At 39.4% G+C, this 24,283-nt stretch overlaps 2 protein-coding genes across 2 annotated transcripts in view; one reads left to right on the forward strand and one right to left on the reverse strand.

Moving 5' to 3' along the window:
- TMEM175 (transmembrane protein 175) overlaps positions 1-1,659 on the reverse strand; it is a 12,579-nt gene extending 10,920 nt beyond the window's left edge. Inside the window, exon 1 of the mRNA XM_009883314.1 lies at positions 1,606-1,659. The gene's annotated coding sequence lies outside the window, so the exon portion shown is untranslated. The remainder of the gene's footprint in view (positions 1-1,605) is intronic.
- A 3,351-nt stretch (positions 1,660-5,010) lies between these two features.
- LOC104284925 lies at positions 5,011-24,283 on the forward strand. The gene is made up of 9 exons (XM_009883307.1): positions 5,011-5,083; positions 8,822-8,899; positions 12,698-12,820; positions 13,701-13,813; positions 14,454-14,597; positions 16,251-16,469; positions 17,922-18,104; positions 20,762-20,895; positions 24,181-24,283. Exons 1-9 carry the CDS (start codon positions 5,011-5,013, stop codon positions 24,281-24,283), a joined length of 1,170 nt encoding a protein of 389 aa, XP_009881609.1.

Here is a 24,283-nt window from a genome sequence, read left to right on the forward strand (position 1 = left end):
GGGCGGTGCTCTCGCTCCCGCCGCCCTCCGTGAGACAGCAGCCGCCGGCCTCCTCATGAGGGAGGGAGTTCTGGTGGGTCTGCTGTATAGGGAGATGGAGGAGTGCTGCGAGGGTGTGAGAAACGCTCGCTCACGGATAAAACTGGAGAGAGGACAAAGTCTTCGAAGCAAAGATAAAAGTTTATTCCGGATCAAAATAAACGAGTCAGCTGAGTCGGATGCCTCTCAAAGAGAGCACACTTAGCTACCAAACTTCAGGTATTTATGTCCTGTCCCCATTTCCCTTTGGTTAGGTACTTTAGGGCGCACATTCTTTCACGACCCGTTAGCCTATCACAAACTCGATTCACACTTTTCTCCTTTTAAGGAGTTGTTTTTCTAAGTTACGCAACTCTGCTTGTGCCTTCGACACACAAAATGGCTGAAGCAAAACAATTCTATCTCCTACACAGGGGTAACTTCTGCTGCGGTTGGAAATAACTAAATACACGTGAATTAAAGGTGATTTTCCTTACAGCCAGAAATGTCTGGGTAGGTATCTTGAAATCTTAAAGTTGATGGCTGGCATGGGTCACTGAGTTAGTTGGCTCCAAGGGGAAGAAATAGTGTTATAAATTATATGTTACGCACCGCCAAAGCTCATATCAGCTAATGAATGTACACCAAAGATTACACTTACCAGAGGCTGTAGTGTCTCGAGATTCTCAGCTTTGTTTATAAATCATATTTTAAAATCCACATCTGAATTCCAAAGCAACTTCCCCCCCCCCTTTTTTTTTTTTTACTTTTGGTTTGTTTTATTTCCAGTCCAACCAACCTTGTCCTATCACTTCAAACCATTTGGTATTTGGTTTATGTGCCCCCTTCTGTCCTTTGAAGCTGTGAACTGGAGGCTTTTGGTTTATATTCAGGTTTTTATTCTGTTGGCATGTTTAGTTCACACCATAATGATAGTCTATGTGGAATATTTAGGTCTGATAGTTTCCTGTTAAATTATGCCCTAACTGATGTGATTCAAACACTGTTGCAAAGTGGCTTTATGGCAGAGATATTGTTGCATTTTTGAAGTCTTCTGTTGTAACTGAATCAGGGTCTTCAAAGGAAACATGCTTGAATTTGTAATAGGTTTTTGTCTGGCAGTGTATTTGTTATCATAAATTTTGTGTTTTCAGTTTCTAGAAAGGCTATTCACTAAATAATGGACTTCAAAAGAGAAATCCAGAGAAGAAGCCAAGAATTGAAATATCATGTGAAGAACTCAAATTGCAGAGAGCAAAAATGCCATGAAAATGGAGGTGAAAATGGTTTGCACAAATTCCAATCCGAAAATACGTTGAGAATGCAGTTTATTTCATTAACAGTTGGCTCAGCTTACTGATGGGAATTAGGTATCCAAGATGTTCTAGACCAAAAAAACATCACAATACTGCACTCTTGTAGTACAAGATGCTGCCTGCAGTAGACAGTAACTGATCTTCCTCAGTTCTGGTATCAACTGAAGCTAATAGTACAGAGGCTGGATCAGAAATAGGCAGCTGAGTATGTACTACAAATTGGAATGAATTTGTAATAGACTTTTGGGAAGTAAGACTCCAGCAGATACACTAAAACTGCTGTGGAAATCTCTGAAATTCATAACTCGGAGCTGGAAATAATACTATATGATCTAGTCAATAGTTGGAAGAAACTGTGGAAATCATGCAGCTGTGCCCCAGACTTTGCTGAAGAGAGGTGTTTCTATATCTAGTGGAAGTCAGCCCTTAAACCCGTTGAGCTCTCCAAGGAAGTGGGTAGATGCTTATATGCTAGAACTGATCAGCCAGAGAGCATATGCCTAAAACTTTGAGTGATCTTCCTGGGAAGAAGAATGTGAGAAAAGCTGTGAATCTTGGCTGCACTCAGAAGCAAGAAGAGGCCAGAGGAAGAAGCTGAAAAGCTTGGAGACCTCACCTGGAAAAAAGCAGCAACCAAGTAGCTTTTTAACATGCATATGAGGAGACTTTTGTCAGGCACTAGCAATGGGCCTAAGCAAAGAATGGGCTGGGAAATCACCTTGGGCCATCTTGGTGGAGTGCCAGAAACAGTCCAGAGAGAAGGGCCTGAATACATTTGCCCATAAGAACAGCATTTGTTCAGCATAAGTTTCCTGAAGCAGGTATGTGAATGAATGGCAGCTTCATTTGGGGCTGACCTGAGTAGTCTGAGCTGGAGCATGCATTGTTGAACTGATTACAGAAGAAGTGACTGAGATGCAAGTGTTACTTCAACTGTGAGATCTCAGAAGTCAATCTCTTTTCATAAGCAAGCTTAAGTATTGTGGAGATCATGAGAGAAAATAGCAGAACTGTGGCAAAAATATTTTTTTAAAACAAGAATGGGCAAGCCTTTGGCTAAAATACTGAATTGTTGTGCCAAATATAAGCAGAATATGCATGGACTTCAGTTGGGACAAGTACAGTTCTGTGGCTCCAACAGTATTCTTTTTGTGAGGTCCTGGGATGTGATATTGAAAGTTTGACTGCTGAAGTGATCCTATTTTTGAAAGGTCTTCCAGTTCATCTGTCTATTTTCCATAGCAGCTTTCTGAATCTGGTGGCACTGATGGTGTTTTTTATACTTGGTCAAGAAACATCAGCAAAAGAAGCAAAGAAAACCATGACTCTTACGGAAGCAATTGATATTCCTGGAACAAATTCACCAGTGACAAATGAATCTTGGCTGGAACAGCTGCCTGGTAAAACACAACCCCACTGCTACAGGCAACAGAACAGTTCTGTTCCAGGAAGTTTTGACTTCATTTATTGCCAATTAACAAACTTGTAATTACTGATTCTAGCATTGAAAAATAAAGAAGACAAAAGATCACTTAGGGAAACCACACCAAGTTCCCTCTGGACACTTGTCCTCCCGGCTTCCTGGCCTCAGTCCCTTGGGTGAGGTGATGGGCAGTATGAGATTGGGCACAGTGTGTTGTGATTGCTCTTCCATATTTCTGTCTTCACTCCTCTGGCATGGGCTCCTCCACCCTTTGCAGACCCCTTGAAGGTGTACCTGCCCTGTACCTTCTTTTGTGCATGTGTCCCTGCGTGGGTGTCTATCTTCTCTAGTCCTGCTCAGGCAACTTCTCTTGTGCCTCCTTTTTCTCCAGCATCCTTCTGCCTTCATGTCGCTTCTGCCCTGGCACCTCTTCTCTCTGCTGTGGTGTCTCTTTTCCCTTGTCTTTCTGGTTTCTCACTTACAGAGGATGAGTGTTCTTTCTATTATTTTTTTTCTTTTACATTCAAGGCTGGAGTTGGAGTATATATATACCCTACATGATAAAACATGCTGAGGAGCATATGTTGAAGGAGAATGGAGTATAAGGCAGAATTTAAAGCACAAGTATTTTAGAATGCAGCATAATATGAATTCACTGAAATTTGTCATGTCAATGTTTTTTCTATGCTTTGCATAAAACGGAACATGTCACTTGAGCTCAAAGCATATTTATTACACAGAATTGGAACACCTCCAGGTACACAAATCTCTGTATGACTAGTTTATTTTTGTATTGTATCATTACAAATTCTGAAGCTAAACAAAGGCAATGAAATAGATGTTAATTGATTTCATAGGGCACTTCTGATAATTATTAACTGTGGTTTAAAGTCTTCCTCTTTATTGCTGTCCTTCACAGCCACTTAAGCAATCATTGCCCTCTGAGAACTGGAGTTTTTTTGGTGTTATGTGCTGAAAACTTTTGTTCCTAGGATAAGATAAAAAAAGGCAAAACCAAAAGGGATGCAGATGGTCTCCTTCCTCCAACCAAGTTTCATGTTTTTGTTACCTCATATACTTCACTACTGGAAAGTGTCCTGAAGTGTGTGATGTTTGCTGGTGGCCTGATAGGAGGTGTTGTTTGCTTGTGATGGTCAGTGGTAAAGTCTTCAGTTGTAGCTAAAGTTGTACATACATCTCAGTACTACTCTTGTTACTGTTTAACATGCTTAGGTTATGGAGCAACATTTTCAGAAATGACTACTGATTTAGACAAGCTGAGCTCAACGTAATGTATAGAGCAGTGTAGAGCTGCTCAGCAGGACAATGTTTTTTAAGACCAGATGCACCTGTTATTGTTCCTAGGTAGCTTTGCAACACTGTGCTGTACTCAGATGCTCCAGTGTGCTGTTGCACTGTGTTCTGAAATAAGCCAAATGCAAACAGTGCTTCCAAAGCGTCAGTGCTTCTTAGCTTAGTTTAGGTACTTGAGCACAGCTGTTTCCTGCTAGTATGTCTTGATCAAGGCAAACAATAGGGAAAAGATGTCTGTAAAATGAGTTGCAAGAGCCTGACCATTGACAAGTTTAAGATTTATTGAGCTAGGACATAGCTTTTAGTCTCAGAATTCAGTAACTTACAATGAACACACTGTCTTCATCACTGTTTCTACAGAGCATGCTGTTGGTAGCTCTACAGCTCCTCAGTTAGCCACTGACACAAATAGTATTTGGGAAGAAGAGCACAGTTTACTACCTAGAGCTGTTATGAACATCTGCTCTCACATAAACAAAGATACATTTCTGGACAGGTCACTGCTGCAGTTGAGTACAATGTATGGATACTATGCCTAGGAGAAAGTGTCATTTGCTGTTACAAGTTCATCTTGAAGTGCTTTTTAGTTAGTCCTTAGTAGAAAGATTAAGAATGGAGGCTGGGGGAAGTGTGCAAAAGCACTGAACTCTGGCTTAGCTGTGTTAACATTTCACATAGTGATAACACTTCTGCAGAGTTTAGCAGGGCCAAGGTTAAGCAAACACAAAAGTCTTATGAAGGAGTTTCTGTAGCAGTCCATTGTAAAATTCACACACACCAATCTTAATTTATTGAACTTCTGAGGAACAAACATGCAGAAGCAATTACATCAGCGGTTTGCATAGATACATTAACCTTTCCACTTTACCTTCTGCCTGTGCTTTTTCTGCAGTTGCTTTGGGTCTTTCTCATTTGCAGGCTTGCTAAAGATATCAAGACATGTCAATTCATACCTCAAAAAAAGAAAATCGATTTCTTTTTACCTCAGAATCTGTTGCTGAAGGACATTCTGGTAAGTAAAAATGCTGGTTGAATCTTTGCTTTGATTAATACTTGCACTGAAGAATGCTATCTGATGAAAGTTCAGTCATACCAGCCCCAATGGAGAAAAGAAAGAACCAATTAGTTATTTTGAATAGACTTCAGATGAGTATCTTTGTTTGCTTGACAAGAATTTGTCTTATTTGCTCAGTATGCGATATAATCTAGCATAGAAAACTTTCAACTTTTGCTCAAGAGAAAAAAGCATGGTGAGATCTTCTACAGGTAGACTTGGAGCTGCCACGTATACTGGAATCAGAATTTCATTTTTAATTCTGTAAAGAAAAAAATATTACTTCATGCACATAATTATTATAGGTGAACATTGAACGCTGAATCTCTGAAACGTGTGGAATAATAAGCATTGATTTTCATCAGAGCTACATTCCAGATACTGCTGTAATACTATATATGCCTCTTTGCCACGTTGCTCTCCCTAACGCAAGTTTACATATGCTGTAGGCTGTACAAAGTATTTTCCGGTTCTGGGACTGCAAGACAATGCTTCAGTTCTAATTGCTGTTCATTAAATTCAGCTATTTTTCACACAGCTTTGTTTACACAAATATGTATCTAGAAGCTATGTTAACTGATGACAGGAGGAAGTTTGGACCTCCAGCAGACATACTAATGATTCAAATATACAGTAAAGGTAGCAACAGTTCCTTTTAGGGCGGGATCTTCAAATGGAGCATTTTAATGTTAAGACTAAAAGTAACATTACCTCTGAAGGAAAGACAAAAAACCTGATAGGGAGAAAATGAAGGTGGTGTCAAACGCTGAAGGTTTGCTGCTGACTTTTTCTTGTGTATCTGTATTCTCAGGATTCTTATTTATCAGGTGGGAATGGCACAATATGAGACTAGTTATATTAGTCTGTCTGCCCAGCCCCTAGTGAGCAGTCCAACAGCTCCAAGACCACTGTAGTATGTAGCACTGTATCTTGAACCGCCATAGCCACTTGTTTGCTTTAAAACGCTGCACTGTATGTTGTAATGGTGCAAAGAGCTGAAGGCAATAAAACTGAACAGCTGTTCCAGGTTATGCCATTCCACAGACCCTCTGGTGTGAATCAATTTCGCAATCATCAGGATGCAGTTTGCCTCAGGGTTGTTGACAAACTAGCTGGATGACAAACTTTGGAGTTTGGCATTACTGATTTTGTACTTGACTGCATAAATGATTTCTGGGTCTGCAATTATGACCACATGATGTTTCTGTCAGTGAAGGTGCCATATAGCTTAAGTAACTGACCAGCATTCTGATTCTTTGAGTAAATATATTAGCAAGAAATTTCGGTAAGATAATGCTTGAGCTGGGGATCAATGCAGCACAAATAGCTGAAGACAGGCTTTACAGCAATCAAGATGGCTTCTTTTTTGTTGTTTTGTGTTTTTTCAAGACTCTAAATTGTTGGACTGACTTTGCAAATGTTTATGAAATGCACAGTTAAATGTTTAGCTTCAGCTTCATTGGGGAAAACACTAGAAACAAAACATAAAGGTAAGGAAACTTCTGATTCAAATTGTGAAAATTATACCAGTGGAGACCTGTGCACCTCCATAAGCAAATCCTATGCCGACAATGAGATCACTGTGTGAATAAAAGGGGGACATACATTTTTAGCACTCGTGCTTTGCTTTTAGCTTGCTTTTAGTTTGTACTTGAGTGAGGTAGTATTGATGACACAATGGCACATCCATTGAAAGCTACAGGGTAGCATGTTTCACTTTTCCTTGCTTTTAGATTGTACTGGAATATGTTACTCTACAGTCCTCATATAAAAATTCAATTTGCACTTAATCTTTGCATGGAATTACAGATCTTTCAGGGTACAGATTAACTCTACTTTTACCTTGTAATTCCATTCTGATGTTTGTTTGATCCAGGCCAGATTACCTTTAAAAGTAAATAAGTAGTTTAAGGTGGACATTCAGTTATGCTTCTTCATTAACTTCCTGTTTGGGCCCTTGAGTTTATGCACATATGTAACGGTACTCACTCCTGCAAGAGAAGTTATTTTAGATGGGAAATTACATAGAAAATTATATAGGGTGTTGCAAATAACATAGGCACCTGGCTTATTGATACAGACAGTGTTGTAGATCAAACTGTGTAGTTGTGTGGCTGAATGTATTTTGGATACCTTTTTTTGTAATGATGTGGGTGAAGATTGATTCATCTTCCTCATGTTGGTTTTGCAGATATACAACTTTCAAAGCTCTACTTTTGAAGAAATAATATGGATTGCTTTGACCTGGTTCAGTTACCCTGATGAGACAAAGAATCTCAATTTGTTCCTGTCCTGGTTTCAGCTGAGATAGAGATAGAGTTAATTTTCTTTCTAATGGTTGCTGTGTTTTCAGATTTGTTATTAAAGGAATGTCAATAATGCATATCGTCTTAGTTGTTGCTAAGTGATGTTTATACTAGTCAAGGACTTTTTTTCAGCTTCTCGGAGAAGCTGAGAAGGAGCACAGGCAGACCAATAGAATGTCCAATGGAATATTCTGTACATCATTCTCAGTATATAAATGGGTGTTGGGGGGTGAGTGGGGTGGGTGGTAATCTCGGATCTCTGCTCAGGTCGGGCTGGGCAACCAATTCACCAAGCAGTGAGAGTGACTTGTGTCGTATATATTCTTTTACTGCTACTTCTACTACTACTGCTGCTGCTGCTGCTGCTGCTACTACTACTATTATTATTATTATTGTTCTTTTTCATTTTTGTTCTATTAAAACATCTTTTTCTTAACCCATGAGGCTTTTTTTCCCTTTCCTGACCTTTTCTCCCACTTCTCCCTACCCTTCTGGGTGGGAAGGAAGGGTGAGCAAGGGGCTGTCTCGTCCTAGTTGCTGGCTGGGGTTAAACCACAACAGTCCCCTAAATTTTTCATTAACTTTTAACAAACCAAATGTGTTTGGCATACTCAGGTCTTGCCTGGACAATAAGTTATAGGTGCTAAAGACAGAATAGGTAAAGCCTTTTTTCTCCAGTGCTTTTGTCCTTAAAAAGAGACCAAAATTCAGAAATATAACTGGGGAACTTGAGTGGCCAATGCTTGTCCCTGAGAGAATGTTTGCAGATGCTTTTCTAAACTTAAATGAGCCAGATAGTAGTGTGTAATTGCAGGAGTGGACTTCAATCTCATGTACCTATTTGTAGGGAGAGCAATGCCTCTTGTCATCCAAAAAAAGTTGACATATGAGATCTCCGAGGTCTCCACTAGAGGTACTGAAGGAGTAAATACTGCCTTAAGTGCAGACCTCTGACAGTTATAAGCTGTAGATCACAATAGGTAACTCACACAGAAAATGCAATATAAAGTTTAAAATAAATAAGAGAAGAATGCCGAATCCCTACAGAAAGGTCTTAGCTTAAATACTTCTTCCAAAGTTAGTACTTGTATCATTTGTTCTCCTGAAACTAATATTTCGGGGTGCCTTACAGGCCTTTTTCATTGTCACCTCACCTGGGAGTCTGCCAGCCTGTGCAGATGATAGTGAAATGTCAGTTAGGATTGACTTGAGGAGAGGAGTGAAAATAGGGTAAGACATACCTTTCAGAATATAAATTGCTCTAATTGCCTCTTGGCAGATTCTCTGTAAACAGAAGTCTCTTTCCACTGGAAATAGAATTTTATTAAGAAATCACTTTTTTTTTTTGTTTTTAACTTAAAAAGAAATCTTATGTCTGTTTATCTTTTAGATAAGATGTGTGATCAGATAAGTGATGCTATTCTCGATGCTCATCTCAGTATTGATCCAGATGCCAAGGTTGCCTGTGGTAAGTAAAATACAGATAGAAAAACAGATTAATGAAGTACAACAAGTACTTCATGTTGGTATAACACCCTGTGATCCAAAATTCTTGCAATAGCTGGCTGGCAGTCAACACTTCCACAGTCAGTCAAGAGGCCAGCTCTGGCACACTGACTCAGAGGAGAAGGGAAGGCAGAAAAAAAGCTGCAAAAAAATTATCACGAAAAGAAAGAAATATGTAGTACTCCATTACAAATTAAAAATCATGAAATGTAAGAAATAGATCAGGAGAAGGCAATGGTATCAGGGAAAATTATGGTTGACAGGGCTAGTGATAATGAGCAGTCTAAGAAAATTAGGGAAAAAGAGAACTAAGGAAAGATATATGTCAAGATGCATTTCTTCATAGAGTGAGTAAAAGGTGTTAATAAATCTCAAAATCCAGAAGCCCTAAATAGATACTTACTGTGCCTTTACAGAAGCAGGGTGATGCCATTGGTTCACAGGAAGATAAGTCCACAGTTCATTTGAATGTGATTCTGATCAAAGTGGCTTGCCTTTCTGTTAGGACTACCCTGTATTCTACATGGATGTTGTCACTAGCAACATCACCTCTTCCATAGCCTAACAACGTATCATCAGATTGGAATGAGCTGGATTGCCAAGGGGGAATGGACACAGAAAGGAAATGTGTCTAAAGACTTCTCCGAATGCAGTCATTTTTTTCTTAGAACAAGCCATCAAGGTTATAGTTACAGCACAGAGGGCTAACTGCATCCCACAAATACAGTGATATAACATGACGCTTCATTTGAAAAATCTCATGTGATCCTTGATGCATAGATGTAAGCAGTGAGCAGATGGGGCAGGGAGAGTTTAGCATGTGTGTTAGACTTGATGAAGCATGTGTTTCAGTATTGCAGGCAGTTATGCTCCCAAAACTGCTGAAAACCTGGAGATAGTAACAGAGAAATGCTGCTAAAATGAAAAGGACTGAAAAATGTGTCATAAGAGATGTGAGAAACATTATCAGTTTGTCTTACCAAAAAAGAAGACTGAGATGTGACATGATTACATAGATAAATCCCTGGTTTCTGTAATCTGTTGGGGAAAAAAACATATCAAAACTGCTGACTGGAGTCAGAAAACTTGAGTATGACATTAAAGCATAAGTCTGGAAAGGTAAAGTGGTTGACCAGACAGAGATTTCTAAAGAAGTAATGGGCTGGAGAAGAGAAAACAGTTATGGCACTCAATACAGGGTTTACTGGGTGAAAATTAGAATTTCTGTTTAGTTGTTCAGGCCTTGCCTCAAAGTTGCACAAAAAAATCTCAAAGTGTTATGTACATACTAACTCACTATGACACTGTATTTTACAAAACTATGAAAGGAGATGTTGAAACTAGATTCTGCCTACTAACAGAAAAATGTATCTATGCTTCTCTGAGTTTTTTTGCTACTTGGGCTTTTAGGATAAACAATATTTGCATATGACATTTTGAAATATTACACTGGCACTACCTCATTTCAGCAGGACAGAGCTAGTCTCTTTTGTGCTGCCAACAAACTGGGTAGCAGTAAGTTCAAGCAAGACAATACTGGCTGCAGGTAGCATAAAGCAGAAGGCAGAATAATTGTTCTACTTTGTCTCTGATTAAGTGAGGCCAAATGCTTTCTTGAAAAAAGAGTCCTTCCCAGTGTGCCCAACAAATGAGAGTCAAGGGACAAAATTCACTAATTGTAAACCAAGACAGTACAAAAGGGAAGGTGGAAGTTTCTACCTACTAATGTGTGCAAAATATTTTTTGGGGAGACTTAAACATGTAAGAAATCACCCCCCAGTAAAGAGCCCAAAACCTTATATGGTCATTTTCTCTTGGGTAGAGCAGATGGGGGTGTTGCTTGGGCTTACTTATAAGTTGCAGCTATTGTGCAGCTCCTGAACTGTGTTTTCTTTTGGTTGAAATAAATTTCAGTCAGGATGGAAAGCAGTCAAGGTAGGAAGATGAATCTTTCTATCGTGATACTAAAAAAGGATCATCATGCTGTGAAGTCTTGCATCACCATCAAGCTTTTCTTGGCTGTAGTGGGCCTGGGAGAGTTTACAGGGACTGTGGGTTCTGACTGCAGCCCTATGGTTCCATCTCTCTAAGCCCCAGTGCCCCAACTTTCCATTATTCTAGAGAGTCTTCCTCTTTTTGTAATGACCACACTGGAAAAGCTGAGAGCCATTCTTCTTTGCCTCACAGCTGTAACATAGGGTCTCTTCCCCCAGCGCAGGATTCACAGCACCATACATGCCTTGCACACATAGGTGGCCTGTGAGGGTGTAGCAGATAGGAAGAGGGCTGCTGGTCAGTAGAGCAGGGACATAAGACTGAGTGTGAAAATAATGGCACCAGGATACCCTGTACTGTACAAGTATCACTACCTCAGGTTGATGTGCTGTATATATTTAGGGTTACTGTATTATTATGGACTCTTACTGGGCCCACAGTATAATTCGGAGACACCATGCCAGCTATGATGTAGCTTAGTAGTTCAGTGTAGACTAATTCCTCTTGCAGACAAACAGAGAAAACTTGTCCTGTGTTAAAGTCTCAACTGCTTGTCTGGATTATCTAAGCTAAGCTGCGAGTTAAAGCTAGCTTGATTATCTTTATGTGTTGCTGCAGTCCATAGTTGTGCAATTTTATAAAATATTCCTGCCTGGAATACTTAATCCTGAAATCAAATAAAATTATTCAAATAAGATGGTGACTGGATGATAAAAATGACAGTTGAAATTCAGTGTAGGGTAATGCAAGGGGGAAGGGAGCAATCTTATCCCTATATATAGAAAGTAAGGTTTACAGTTCACTACAAGCATTCAAAAGAGAGATTTTAGGGTTGTAATAGACACATGTTTCTGTGAACAGAGTCAGTGCTCAGTAGCAGTAAAAACCGAAGCTGACTTTTAGGGCTTGCTGGGAAAGGAATTTACATCATTAAGTCATGTAAATCCATGATTGCGTGTATTGAACACTGTGTGCAATCTCTTTCTTTCTCCATCCCCCAAAAAAACTATAGTAAGATTGTATGGCAAGAGTAACGAATACAATCATAACCATACAGTGTCTTTCAGTGAATAGCCTCGGCCTTCCCAGTCTGGAAAGGAGAAAATTGAATGGAATATGAAATAGACCTATACAGTTGTAGGTCATATTGATGTGGTGAATATTTTGTGATTGTTTGCTATACTTTTTAACATAAAAGAGAAAAATTTGGAGGCCAGCTGAATGCTTGAAACAAATAAAAAAAATAAAATATGAAATGATTCTTCACAAAATTTGTAATGAAGTTGCATAGCTCCAGTATCCTGTAGGTGCTAAAAGTTTTTGTCGTTGCCAAGGGCAACTGGGTGAATTACTGTAACAAAAATCTATCAAAGACTGGTAATGCCATCTGTTAATAAATGATGTCCGTTTAGCTTCAGGAAGACCCTGAGCTAAAATTGTTGGAGACCAGAAAAGAATTTGGAGAAACAGCCTATATTTGACCTGTTCTTATAGACATTTGCTGCTGGCCACTGTGGAGATAGGATAATGTAGTGGGCCTGGGTAAGATAGGGTAAAGATAGGGTAAGATGGACTTCCCCCCATGCAGGCATTCATGTCAGCTGAAGAGAACAATGGTTGCACACAGACCTACATGTATGCTAAGGCTTTACACTGAGTTTCCCCTTTGACTAATCCTTTGTTCATAGAACCATCTTCAGGATCTCCCTGTGTAGCTGTAAAATAGTAGCAGTAAAATTCTGAAGTTTCATCTTTTTTTCTGCAGAGTGTGTAGCAAAAACTGGAATGATTTTGCTTTGTGGAGAGATCACATCCCAGGCTATAGTAGATTACCAACAAATTGTAAGAGAGACCCTTAAGACAATAGGGTATGATGACTCTTCTAAAGGTGAGTGAGATTCTTCATGTGTTCGTTCTTGAGTCTGTTTTGCATGTGGCCAAAATAATGTTTTTATGGTCTTCTGGAAAATAAAATGAAATGTATCTCAAGGCCTAGGAGAAAAACGCACAGATGTTGATACGGATTTTTCAGTGCCTGGGACTGAAGGACCTATTTTAAGGTGGCATACTTATAAAAGACTTATTCTTGAAACTGCCAGGTACCTCTTACGTCTTTGATGCAGAATAAGTAGTGTTTGCACAAATGTCAGAAGGTGGTTACATCTGCAGGTTTTTACACTGAAAGCTTTAACACTTGTCCTTGGGATGCATAAGCCTTGGCACTTGAAGTTCACACCCAAGGGAATTGTTTATGTATTCTTAGTGTATTTCCCAAAGCAGCTTCCTTTCAGCAGCTGAACCTCTTACGTGATTATTCCCCTTTAGTCTTCCCTTTTTATGCATGATATATACGGCTTTTCTCTAATTCTGTTGAACCCTAGAACCTACTACAGGAAAAACTGAATACTAGTTTCTGGTAACATTTTCCATGCTTCTCTCCCAGCTTTATTACCTAAATGGTTTGAACCCTAGTCATCATAAGCAATGTAACAAGTTTTGGTGGGGAAGCTTGTAGGATTACACTTATCCTCTCAGTTTCAAGAGCTCAAGTTTGAACTAATACCACTAACTTGCCCACATCCTGAGACTGATATAAATGTGCTGATTGTCTGCTTCTATTAACAATGCAAAATGTAGAATAGGAAGCTTATACGCTTAGAGTTTTAAAAGTTTTAGCCAAGATAACTAGATAATCCCTAAAAGCTTCTCCAGCAATTTGTGAACTCTCAAGAATGTATGACCTAACTTTACAAAACTTCCTTCACTAGGACTGGACTATAAGACTTGCACAGTTTTAGTGGCCTTAGAACAACAGTGTAAAGAGATCAAGCATGCTGTCTCCCATGGCAAGAGTGATGATGACATTGGAGCAGGGGATCAGGTAATGGGACTTAATTCCAGGCACTTACTTAAATTTAGTTTATGCACAAGCAATTAGAATTTTGTTGGACCAGATCCCTTCCTTAAAAGCTATTGTACAAAGTGTAAGAATTAGCAGCTAAACACTGTGCATGCTCTTAATCACCAGAAGTGCTAAAAAATAACACAGCCTTCACTAATTTCAGTGAAAGTGGCTTTTCCCATATCCAATGCCCTTACTGGATAGAGCTACAATTAGGCTTTTCATCAGTTCATGTTAGTTTCTGGTCTTTCAAGTCCTTTGCGTAGCCTGGTTTTACTTTTTGGCATCAAATACTGTGTAATTTCAATTGTCATGTGTCAGGAGAAGACTGAGCAGCCTTTATAAGCTTTATGTCTTTGCAGTGGATTCTTATGGGTGCTTAAGGCAGAGTCATTCTTGGGAAGCAGACCCTGCTGTGGCTCTGATGATTGTGAATGCAGATACATAAATGTTACTGCAGGCCGGTTATATGTCAAAGTGTATTCACTCTGCATGTTACTGGTTTCTCTTTTTAGGCTTGGGTAGTTTTAAGGTCCTATGTGGCAAAGACAGGTGCAGAAATGGAGAGAGAACACGGAAACAAGTGGCTTATTCACTTATTCCTTATTTTTCAATGCAGGGTTTGATGTTTGGCTATGCCACGGATGAAACTGAGGAATGTATGCCCTTAACAGTCCTCCTGGCACACAGACTGACTGCACGCATAAAGGCTCTGGAACGGAACGGAACATGGCCCTGGGTTAGACCAGATGGGAAAACACAGGTTTGTAACATAGATGTATAAACTATAAGAGTGAGAAACAACAGAAATAATTTACTCTGTATGCTACTAAATTAGAAATCATGTTTGTCAAAAATGGTGCTGTCATTTTCATGTTCCAAGGTGGTGTGAGTTTCATAAGGTACATTTGTATGTAGCACACATGGTTAGTTTAAACTGTTCTATCAGTGTCTTAGCAGGTTTCTTCAAAATAACACTTGTATCTTGCTTCCTTTCCCCTGGAGGTTAAGAAGATTAACAAATTACTGACAATCAGCTGGGTTTTTTTCTGAATAAATGTTAGCATTCCAGAAGCATGGATTCGGATATCGCTATGGTTTCTCCGTTAAAACAGAGCTGTTCTTGATTCAAACCTCATGTATACTATATGTAATCAGTGGTCTGGGCCACTGACAGCTGTGTTGCAGCCCTGAGTGGATGAATCACTGAGCTTACTGTAAGTGTGATGCACTTTGGCAGTATCAAAGGCAATAAGTTCCTTGTATTTCAGGCTGTGAAACCTGCAGGAGAGGAAAGGAAAGGAAAACCCAGGACAGCAAGTTGTTTTATTCTTAATTTCTGTTGATTAGTGGGGTTGAACTGCATTGAGTTACACTGCTGCTGTTGTTGTAGTACAACATGGATTGTGTCCCCACCTTTTGTCAGCAGTGCATACAAGTGAATAAACTGATTCCTTTATGATATATCTATCCAAGCATTTTTGAAGGGTGGGAAAGTAAAGAGGTCTTCTCAGTCTGTAAGAAAACCTATACTGGAGCAATGCCAGTATGTATTTGCATGTACACAAAAGCCATGCAATAGAATCATAGAATGGTTTAGGTTGGAAGGGACCTTGAAGATCATCGAGTTCCAACTCCCACAGGCAGGGACACGTCCCACTAGACCAGGTTGCCCAAGGCCACATACAGCCTGGCCTTAAACACCTCCAGGGATAGGGCCTCAACAACTTCTCTGGGCAGCCTGTTCCAGTGCCTCACCACCCTCAAAGTGAAAAAATTCTTCTTAATTTAAACCTGCCCTCTTCCAGTTTAAAGCCATTCCCCCTCATCTTGTCACTACATGCCCTTGTAAAAAGTCCTTCCCCAGCTCTTCTGCAGGCCCCCTTTAGGTACTGGAAGGCCGCAATAAGGTCTCCCTGGAGCCTTCTCTTCTCCAGGCTGAACAACCTCAACTCTCTCAGCCTGTCCTCACAAGAGAGGTAGCAAAGAATACAGCCTATGATATAATGATCTACTGTTGCTCATTTTATGAGCAGGGTTCTCCAAAAGATATTTTGACTTTACTTCAGTGATTCTCTGTTTGAAGTTCTGTTGATGTGCCAAACCATGAATGATTTTAGTATCTGCTGGTGAAATCTTAGGCTTCTGTAGCTTTCTTGTTGTTATTTTGTTTCTCTATGGTGCTACATGTAATGTCCTTTAGTTAACTCTTTTGGTGGTAGTACCTCAGTACTTTCTGTATTTATTTTTTTTTCTTACAGTGAAATTAAGCATCAGCAACTATCCATCATTTTTCATCCCATTTCCCTTCATCTGTTTATTTTTTTCTGCAGAAAATAACTGTATGGTTCACTTCCAGTTTTCAAACTAGTGGTCTTGGCCTTGAGTGTTCACTGTCTTTTTTTTTCCTCTCCAGGTCACAATGGAATACAAAGAGAGTAATGGTGCAGTGGAGCCCATGCGAGTGCACACACTTGTGATTTCAGTACATCATGCCCCAGACATACCTCTAAAACAAATACAGAAGGAACTAATGGAGAAAGTTGTTAAAGAAGTCATTCCAGAGAAGTATCTTGATGAGGGGACAATTTATCATCTCCTTCCAAGTGAAAAGTTTGTAGAAGGTGGTCCTAAGGTAGGGTACTTGGAAAGAGGACAGCCTACATAGACTTGGATTCTACTTTGCCACGTGCTTCTAAATGTTCTCTTGAACAAAAGTGCAATGAACTGGTATACCTTTAACCAAGAAAGTCTATACATTTTTAAGAAGACTTCAGTCATTTCTACTGGAGTTTTCCTACTGGATAGCTGGCATCTAAACTGAAGCTGTACATGCTTGGACAGCCAAATGTACAGATTCTTGGGTCTTTGTCTTGCTTCTAGAAAGTATTTTAAATGCCCAAACCCCAGCCCTTAAGTTATATGCTAAAATGCCTGACTGAAAGTATCTCTTCACTTTCACAGTAAAAATCAAAATCAGAAATAACAACAGATCTGATCTTCTATATTCAAATTATTCAGAAAGCTGAATAAATTTCAAAGGAGATCTTAATTTATCAAGTTTCAATAGTGATTAGAATTTGACACATGTTCTGCTTTCCAGGTGTTGGTAGTAGGTACACAGATGACTGTTGTGAAATTGTAAAACTTTTATTAGACAAAACTGTCTGGTTTTGTATAAGGAGTAACATGAAGGATTAAAACTACAAGGTGTGCGTATGATCACACTGGGATGCTGTAGGGATACTGCTTTCACTGAGAGAAGAATGTCAGCTTTCCTCCTGCATTACTTATTTCTGGATTTAAAATTAGTGGATTAATGCAGTTTATTCTCTTTCAGGATGGAGTTTCTCAATGCTCTGGAGCTCATTTATCAGTTTGCAGTCACCAGCTTTGCTAATCTGACAGAAAGGCAGTAATTCTCTGCTGGTGGAACAAGTTGGATCAGCTCATCAAGTTGTAGGAGGCAGACAAAAGTCCATGCAAGAGGGTGGGACTACATTATCAGGGGCACTGGTGGGCAGGAAGAAGAAAGAAGAGTAGTACCAAGTGGTCCTTGTGCCAATACTGAAGCATTAGGGCGAACTCAGCTAGAATTTCTCAATACTTTTGTGCTGGCAGCACTGGGGTGCAGCTTGGTGAAGCCCCTGCTTCCTCTTTAGTTTGTGTTTATATGTGAAGCTTGTTAACATTTCAGGTCATATGTGATCTGTTTTTGAGGAAGGCTTTTTTCTGTCTAAGTTCTTGGCCTCCATTGAGTGTTACTGAGTGAAGTCATCGGCCAGTGATCAAGAGATAGTATTTCATGATTGCTGATCTGAAGGGAGCACACTTTTTGTGATGTTTACAGTTGTGCCACATTCTTATCAATCTTCAAAAGTGACTGCAGCCCAGACAGTTTAGTACATCTCTGAAAAATACTGCAGTCATGTAGATCTCATTCGTTAAACAGCTGCATGTGAAGATGAACACTGCGAACAATGAGTCATGTCTGTGGCAAATACAAAACAAAGCTGTAGTAAATAACCTATTATGGATTGAATAAACAATTGTGTCTCATGAATGTATTCATTTGTTTGCCCTGCAGAGTGATGCTGGACTGACTGGCAGGAAGATCATTGTTGACACTTATGGAGGCTGGGGAGCCCATGGTGGAGGTGCATTCTCTGGAAAAGATCCCTCCAAAGTTGATCGTTCTGCAGCATATGCAGCTCGCTGGATTGCAAAATCTCTGGTGAAAGCTGGTCTCTGTAAAAGAGTATTAATCCAGGTAAGAGCAACTGTGAAAGTAATACACCATTACAGAAATTCTATCTCGTGTGTGGTCACCCTCTCAGAATACATACTACCATCACAGCCCCCCTCCAGTTTCGGAAAAGTATTTCTTATATTAGAATGGGGCTTCGGGAAGTTCCTCCTGGGGATGTGTGATTAAGGAGCCCTGTGAGGGAAGCCAAAGACACAGCCTGGGATGGTCCTGAAACAAGGAGTGTGTTCTCAGTAGTAGTCTTTCTCCAACTCTTTTGCAATCCCTGGTCTAGATAATAGTTTGCTTCATCCTTCCTTTTACTTCCAGCAACTCTGTGATCCTCTGCACGCACATGGATGCCCAGCACTCCAACCTGGGCTGCACAGCACATTACAGACAGTTGTGTTAGTGTCTAGATGTAGTTGTGCGATCTGCTGTACTATATGGTCATATTAGTTGTAACTTAAACTGTTTTAAGCTGTATTTGAAATTACCTTAAGTTACCACAAGTTCTCTGTGTGTTCCTAGTATACTACTATGGTGTGAGGTGTGACCAAAAGCAAAATTCAGTTCTTTTAAGAGTTTAAGATAAGAACAACTTCCACTAGTCTTATATGCTTGGAAGAAATGTGCTTCCTTCCTTGTGCATGAATTTTTGGGACCATTAAGTCTAAGAAGTCAAAAGAGGTGTTTTATTGACCCCTAAGCAGTTTCACCATTAAACATGAACCCAATGTAAATGCTAAACAATTGAGGTTTATCTAGGCAGTTTGCAATACTAGTTTATACACATACTTATTCTGAGAAGCTGCTATGTAATAACTTTATCTCAGTACAACAAATTACTACAGTAAAAAGTAGCAGTGATCTGGCCGATGTTTTGCTGCACACAGAGGTGTGTTTAAAACCTTTTACTTTCTCCATGGATCAGAGGAAAGGCCCACTGGATGTGGTTGTCATCAATGACATAGTGTCCAGACACCCCAATTAGGAACAAGGCCCCTTGCTTTAGATGTTGTACACATGTTTGATAGCTGATTAAACTTAAAGTTCGGAGTTAGTCAATGAAAGGGGAGGCTTGGAATAAGCCAAGCACAAATAGTGATGGTTAGTAAATTGTTGATACTTTTTTTTCTGAGGGGACAGAAGACAAACTTCTGATTTCTTGGTATGCACATTTTGAATGGCATTTTTGAACACATATATCACTGTCTTAATTCTTGAGTTTGGTGGGAATGTTGTTATTCCAGTAATTCCCAGAGACCCTCCTTAAATACCTGAGCCTGACTCTAGACAAGCAAGATGGATTTTGTTCACAGCAAACTATGGAGATGTCAGATATTAGCGATGAAGGTAAAATGGAAGGAGAGAGGAGGATGGAAGAGGAGAAAAGCAAATGTCCTGTGAAGTTACAGGAGGCTGGATTAAAGATTAATGAAAGGAAAAATGTATCAAGTGCAAATGCAAAAGTGTTTTCAGCCCATTAGGGTCTGTGTAACTCTAACACCTTGCCAGCCTCCACTGAGGCTGACAGTTTTGCTGTCTCTGCTATGGGTATTGTTTCCATGCTAACCACCTTTTCATACTGTAAGGACAAAATGGATAATGGAGGGAACTGCAGACTATTTGGCTGTATATGATCACAAATACCATGTAGGCTTTATTTAGTGTGATATAGAATTGTCAGCTTATTGGTTAATGAAAAAGAGGCTTAACATGATCTCAAAATTAGCTATAGTCATGACTAGGGTAGTTTCTCACTAAAATCAATTCCTGGTTACTAAGAAGTATATAGATAGAACTGAGCCATTTACTTCTTGAAATTTGTAGAAAGCAGACACAATGAGGAAGACCAGGGAAAGCCACAGAATCATTTGTGTTGCTTAGTGACATTCAAGCAAAACATGTTTTCATTCAAATACATCATGATGGAAGAAAATGAAGTGTATATTAGCCGATACTGCAGTAGGACTGTATTTTGGAATGGACTGAATGACAAAAGCAGATACATTTCAGGAGAACCTGTCAGTGCTGTGCTGTGCAGTGCTGTGGTGAAAAGAAGCTAATGTGATTTGTGGATGCCAGAAAGAAGCTATAGAGCTCCTCTGTCCTCCTCTGAATGAAGTGAAATTACAGGGAATACTTCCTGGGTTACTTTGTCTACTTCTGATAGATATGTTTTTAAAAGTACATTGAAATATTGGATGAAGTTCCAGGGAGTGCATGGAAACAACTCACTCTGGGAAAAAAAGTCTGTGAGTTCTTTAGGAACATGGAGCTTTTCCTCATCTTTTCTCTGCCTCAGGGAAAAAAAAAAATAGAGAAATATTTGCGGATCTTAGAGTCTCCAGTCTCAAAGGCATGAAATCCTTGTGTCTAGCTGAGGCTGAAGGATGCAGAATGGCAGTATCTGAGGATGATTAGAAAATACCTCTTTTGCTTTTAAGTAATGTCACTTAGGTCTGATATTTGACCAGGCTGAGCATTCTCTGAGCAAAACAGATAATTTTCTAACATACAAGACAAATAGCAAAAACACATCTCCTAACTTCCTTAATGCAGAAAAGATGTGCATAAGATCTTCACCTGATACATAAGATAAGCCCTTCCTTTCTCTTAAGCAAAAAGTAGGAAGGATTGTTTTAACTGAGCATGGATTGTATGCATGTGTTCTACAGCTATCATATGCTATCGGTCTGAGTCATCCTCTTGCGATATCAGTGTTTCATTACGGAACATCAGACAGATCTGAAGAAGAACTGCTTGAAATTGTGCAGAAAAACTTTGATCTACGCCTTGGAGCTATTATAAGGTTTGTGTGCTATTACTATTTATTGAAGGGAATAATATTTTTAATTCTCTTTTTAACAGTTTAATGTTAAAATTTCTGGCTCCTAACCTCATGAAAGCCACCTTCATTATAAATCTGTAATTGCTGTCATTTCTGCTCTTCCCTCACCCATGCACTCAGTATAATGTACAAGGCCCAATTAATAACTCTGGCTACAAAATGTACTGAATAAGTAAGAGTGGTCTAAATTATACCATGTTATATCCTGCAGTAACCCTGGTAGTGTGCCACATTGCAGTTCATTAGCCAGATGGTAGTGTGCTTAGTAAAGTGGAATTAAAATTTAACACTAGATGTAGTTAGGATTTCCAGTCTGTTTACAGGGTGTCTAAGGCTCCCAGTCCCTGCCTTATCTGGAAGGCACTGGAAATATTTGCTCTTTCTGAAAGAAGTACTAGGGTAAGTATGATCCCCCTGTGTTTGATCTTTAGGTGGCAACAACTTGTGAGACAGCTGCCACAAGATGGAAAGGTTCTGGTGCCCTCACTTGACAAGCAATCCCATTGAAATGAGCGGGACGTTATGTACTGTAATTTGCCCTTGCTCATGCACAGAAGCTGTGTCACCCTGCCACAACAGTATGGTGTTTGTTGTTGCTGTTCAGGGGTTATTGGCCATTTGCCCAGAAGAGAAATGAACACTCTTAAGTGACTAGCTTCTTCATGAGGTCTAAGTATAACCTACCTTCTGCATCAGAAAGACTGAACACTGAGAGCCTGTCTTCAGTTGTCATGCAGTCTTGTGCAGCCTGTTTGAAGTCAACTAAGCTTAATTAAAAAGGAATCCAGGTTTCTTAAATGGTCCCTTAAGATTTGGTAAGCCAAATCTTGCATGCATTTAAAAAACAGAACAAGAATAAAAGTCCTGCCATGAGATGAGCTGTCTTGAAGTGAAAATCCTGTTGTGATCAGAAGTGTCATTGGGGCTACCATGCAGTCAGAAAAGACAAGAAAATGCAAACCTACTTACATTGCCTCCTGCAGCCAACCCATCTATGTTCCTTTATGGAATACTTCTGGACCTGAAAAAGCAGGTGTCCTGAAAAAACTTAATCTTTTCACTTAAAGAAGCATGGGAATTACCCTTTTCTTTGAGAGAAGAAAGGACTGGAGGAGAGAAGATCAGCACCTGTCCTTATCAGCAGTTACCCACCTACATTCCAGGGAGCTGTAATCTGACCCTAGCATTTTTCCTTCTTTTTCTCCCTTTTGTGACTAACATATTATTCTTTTAGGAGGTGGAGCTTCATGCCTATTTGTGGTAAAGCTTCCTCAGACCCAATGCTAGAGGCTCATCTTCTCAGTCCTGAAGAACTTTCAAATCTCTTGGCTGATTTTCACCAAACTTGACAGGCTGGACTTCTTAAAAATTTCATGAAATATGAAACTAATGGTGAACAGCACTACCTCTTCCCTATTTTAAGGGAGCAGACACAGTGTGAGTTCACCCCTTATTAAACTCTGTGAAATTGACACGGGAGCTTAAGCCTGAGATAGACACCAAGTTCCATGCAGAAGAACCACTTTGTCACTCTGAGCAATGCAGGTTTTAAAACCTCTGTTCTAAAATGCTAGAACATGCATGTTTTAGCATTTTATCACATTATTTGACGAAAATGCTTTTAATGGTTCACATCTCTTTTAAATCCAGAGCTATTAATATCATTCTAGTCTTTGCATTCCAGAAGAATCTTGAGCGTATTTGGCTCCGAGGAAACAAATATCAAACTGTTAGTGAATATGAAGTCTCTTTTTTTCCTTAAAAAAGGAAAGACATTTCTGACAGGCTATATCAACATTTTGCCAGTGTGGCCAGCCTTTTGCACTGCTTTTCAGAATGCTTCCTGAATATATGTGCTGAGACTAGAGCTGACATATTTTTAATAGTCTGAGATAATGCAAAGCGTTATGGCAACTTCTGTAGGTAGATAATGTTTTCCAAGTGTTATCAGTTCACAAATATAATCAAAACTCTCCTTTGCGTTTGTCATTATGGCAGTTCATTGCCATCAGTAATTGGTGTGGTTCCTAGACACTCCTTGATTTGGCGTGCACAGAAACGCTGCTTTTCTAAAATACGTTACCATAGCCCTGGAAGTCGTGAAGGCAGTAAGAAGGCAAGAAAGCAGGCAAAAACACGAGCATTGTTTAGTGAATATTTTCTTGTTAAATGTTACCTCATGATTTTTAAAATCCTGTAAATGGTACTGGCTATCCATTTTAATCAACTATGCACCAAAGTACTTCAATATATCTTACTTTTTGTTTAGTCAGCACTCACATTTTGATGGTTTTTGTATTAGCATCAAGCACAAATGACTAGTAGCAATTGGAGCATGTGATCATGTTGAACAAAATATTACTTGAACCAAGACTTAGCTGCTGTACATCATAAATCACCCCATAAGTGCGAGAATGTGTAATCTCTTCACCATCTGAAACGTACTCCTTATCCTGTTAGTATTTGTGGTTCTTTCCTTACTTTGCCATTCCTCCACCAATTTTCTCTCCACGAGGTTATGATGTGAATCATCTATTTTAAGTGTGCTTTCAGAGACAATTAAACAACGTATACCAAAAAGAAGAAAGCCCAAGTAGAAGAAAATGTTTCAGACTTTTCGTGAAATGAAAAGAAAGTTCTGTGTAGATACCTGTAGCTAACCATTTAGTGCAGCTGCAATCCTATATTAGGCAGGCTAAAACGCCATAATCACGACTTGCACCTTCATTATTCATCTAGTCATAATCAGTGTTAAGCTCTATTCTAAATAGTGACTTTGTGCATCCATATAAGCAGTTAAACCTCCACAGTTACTCAGTCTGCTCAATCTTTGGCTGCTTCTTTTGAGATCATCATTGTCTTTCTGGCACAGTAGCATTAGAAAATATTCTATATTACACTTGCAATAACAGAAAACACATTAATGCTTGCACAAGTATAGCTGAACTTCATTCCAATTGTAATGCTTCTTCATTGTAATGCTTATAAAGCCTAACTGCATACTTAACAGCATCTCTGATACATTTGAAGAAAGCTGACTGTTTCTAGTCACTTAAAAACTGAGAAACCACCAGCTTGCTACTTTTCCTGCTGTAAATCTGGATGATTGGGCAAGGAAACAACACCTAGGTTTTATTGCCTTTCTTCCAGGGGTAATACTGATTATCCCTCTGATGTGTGTAAGTTGTAATATACATTGGAGTGGAGTTAAGTGTAAGACTTTCTTTTTCTTTTCTTTTCATTAAGGGAGCTGGATTTGAAGAGGCCAATCTATCAAAAAACAGCATGCTATGGGCACTTTGGGAGAGAAGAATTTACGTGGGAAATACCCAAAAAGCTTGTGTATTAA

The sequence above is a fragment of the Charadrius vociferus genome, unplaced genomic scaffold, assembly GCF_000708025.1.
Source record: "Charadrius vociferus isolate BGI_N301 unplaced genomic scaffold, ASM70802v2 scaffold343, whole genome shotgun sequence".
NCBI lineage: Eukaryota > Metazoa > Chordata > Aves > Charadriiformes > Charadriidae > Charadrius > Charadrius vociferus.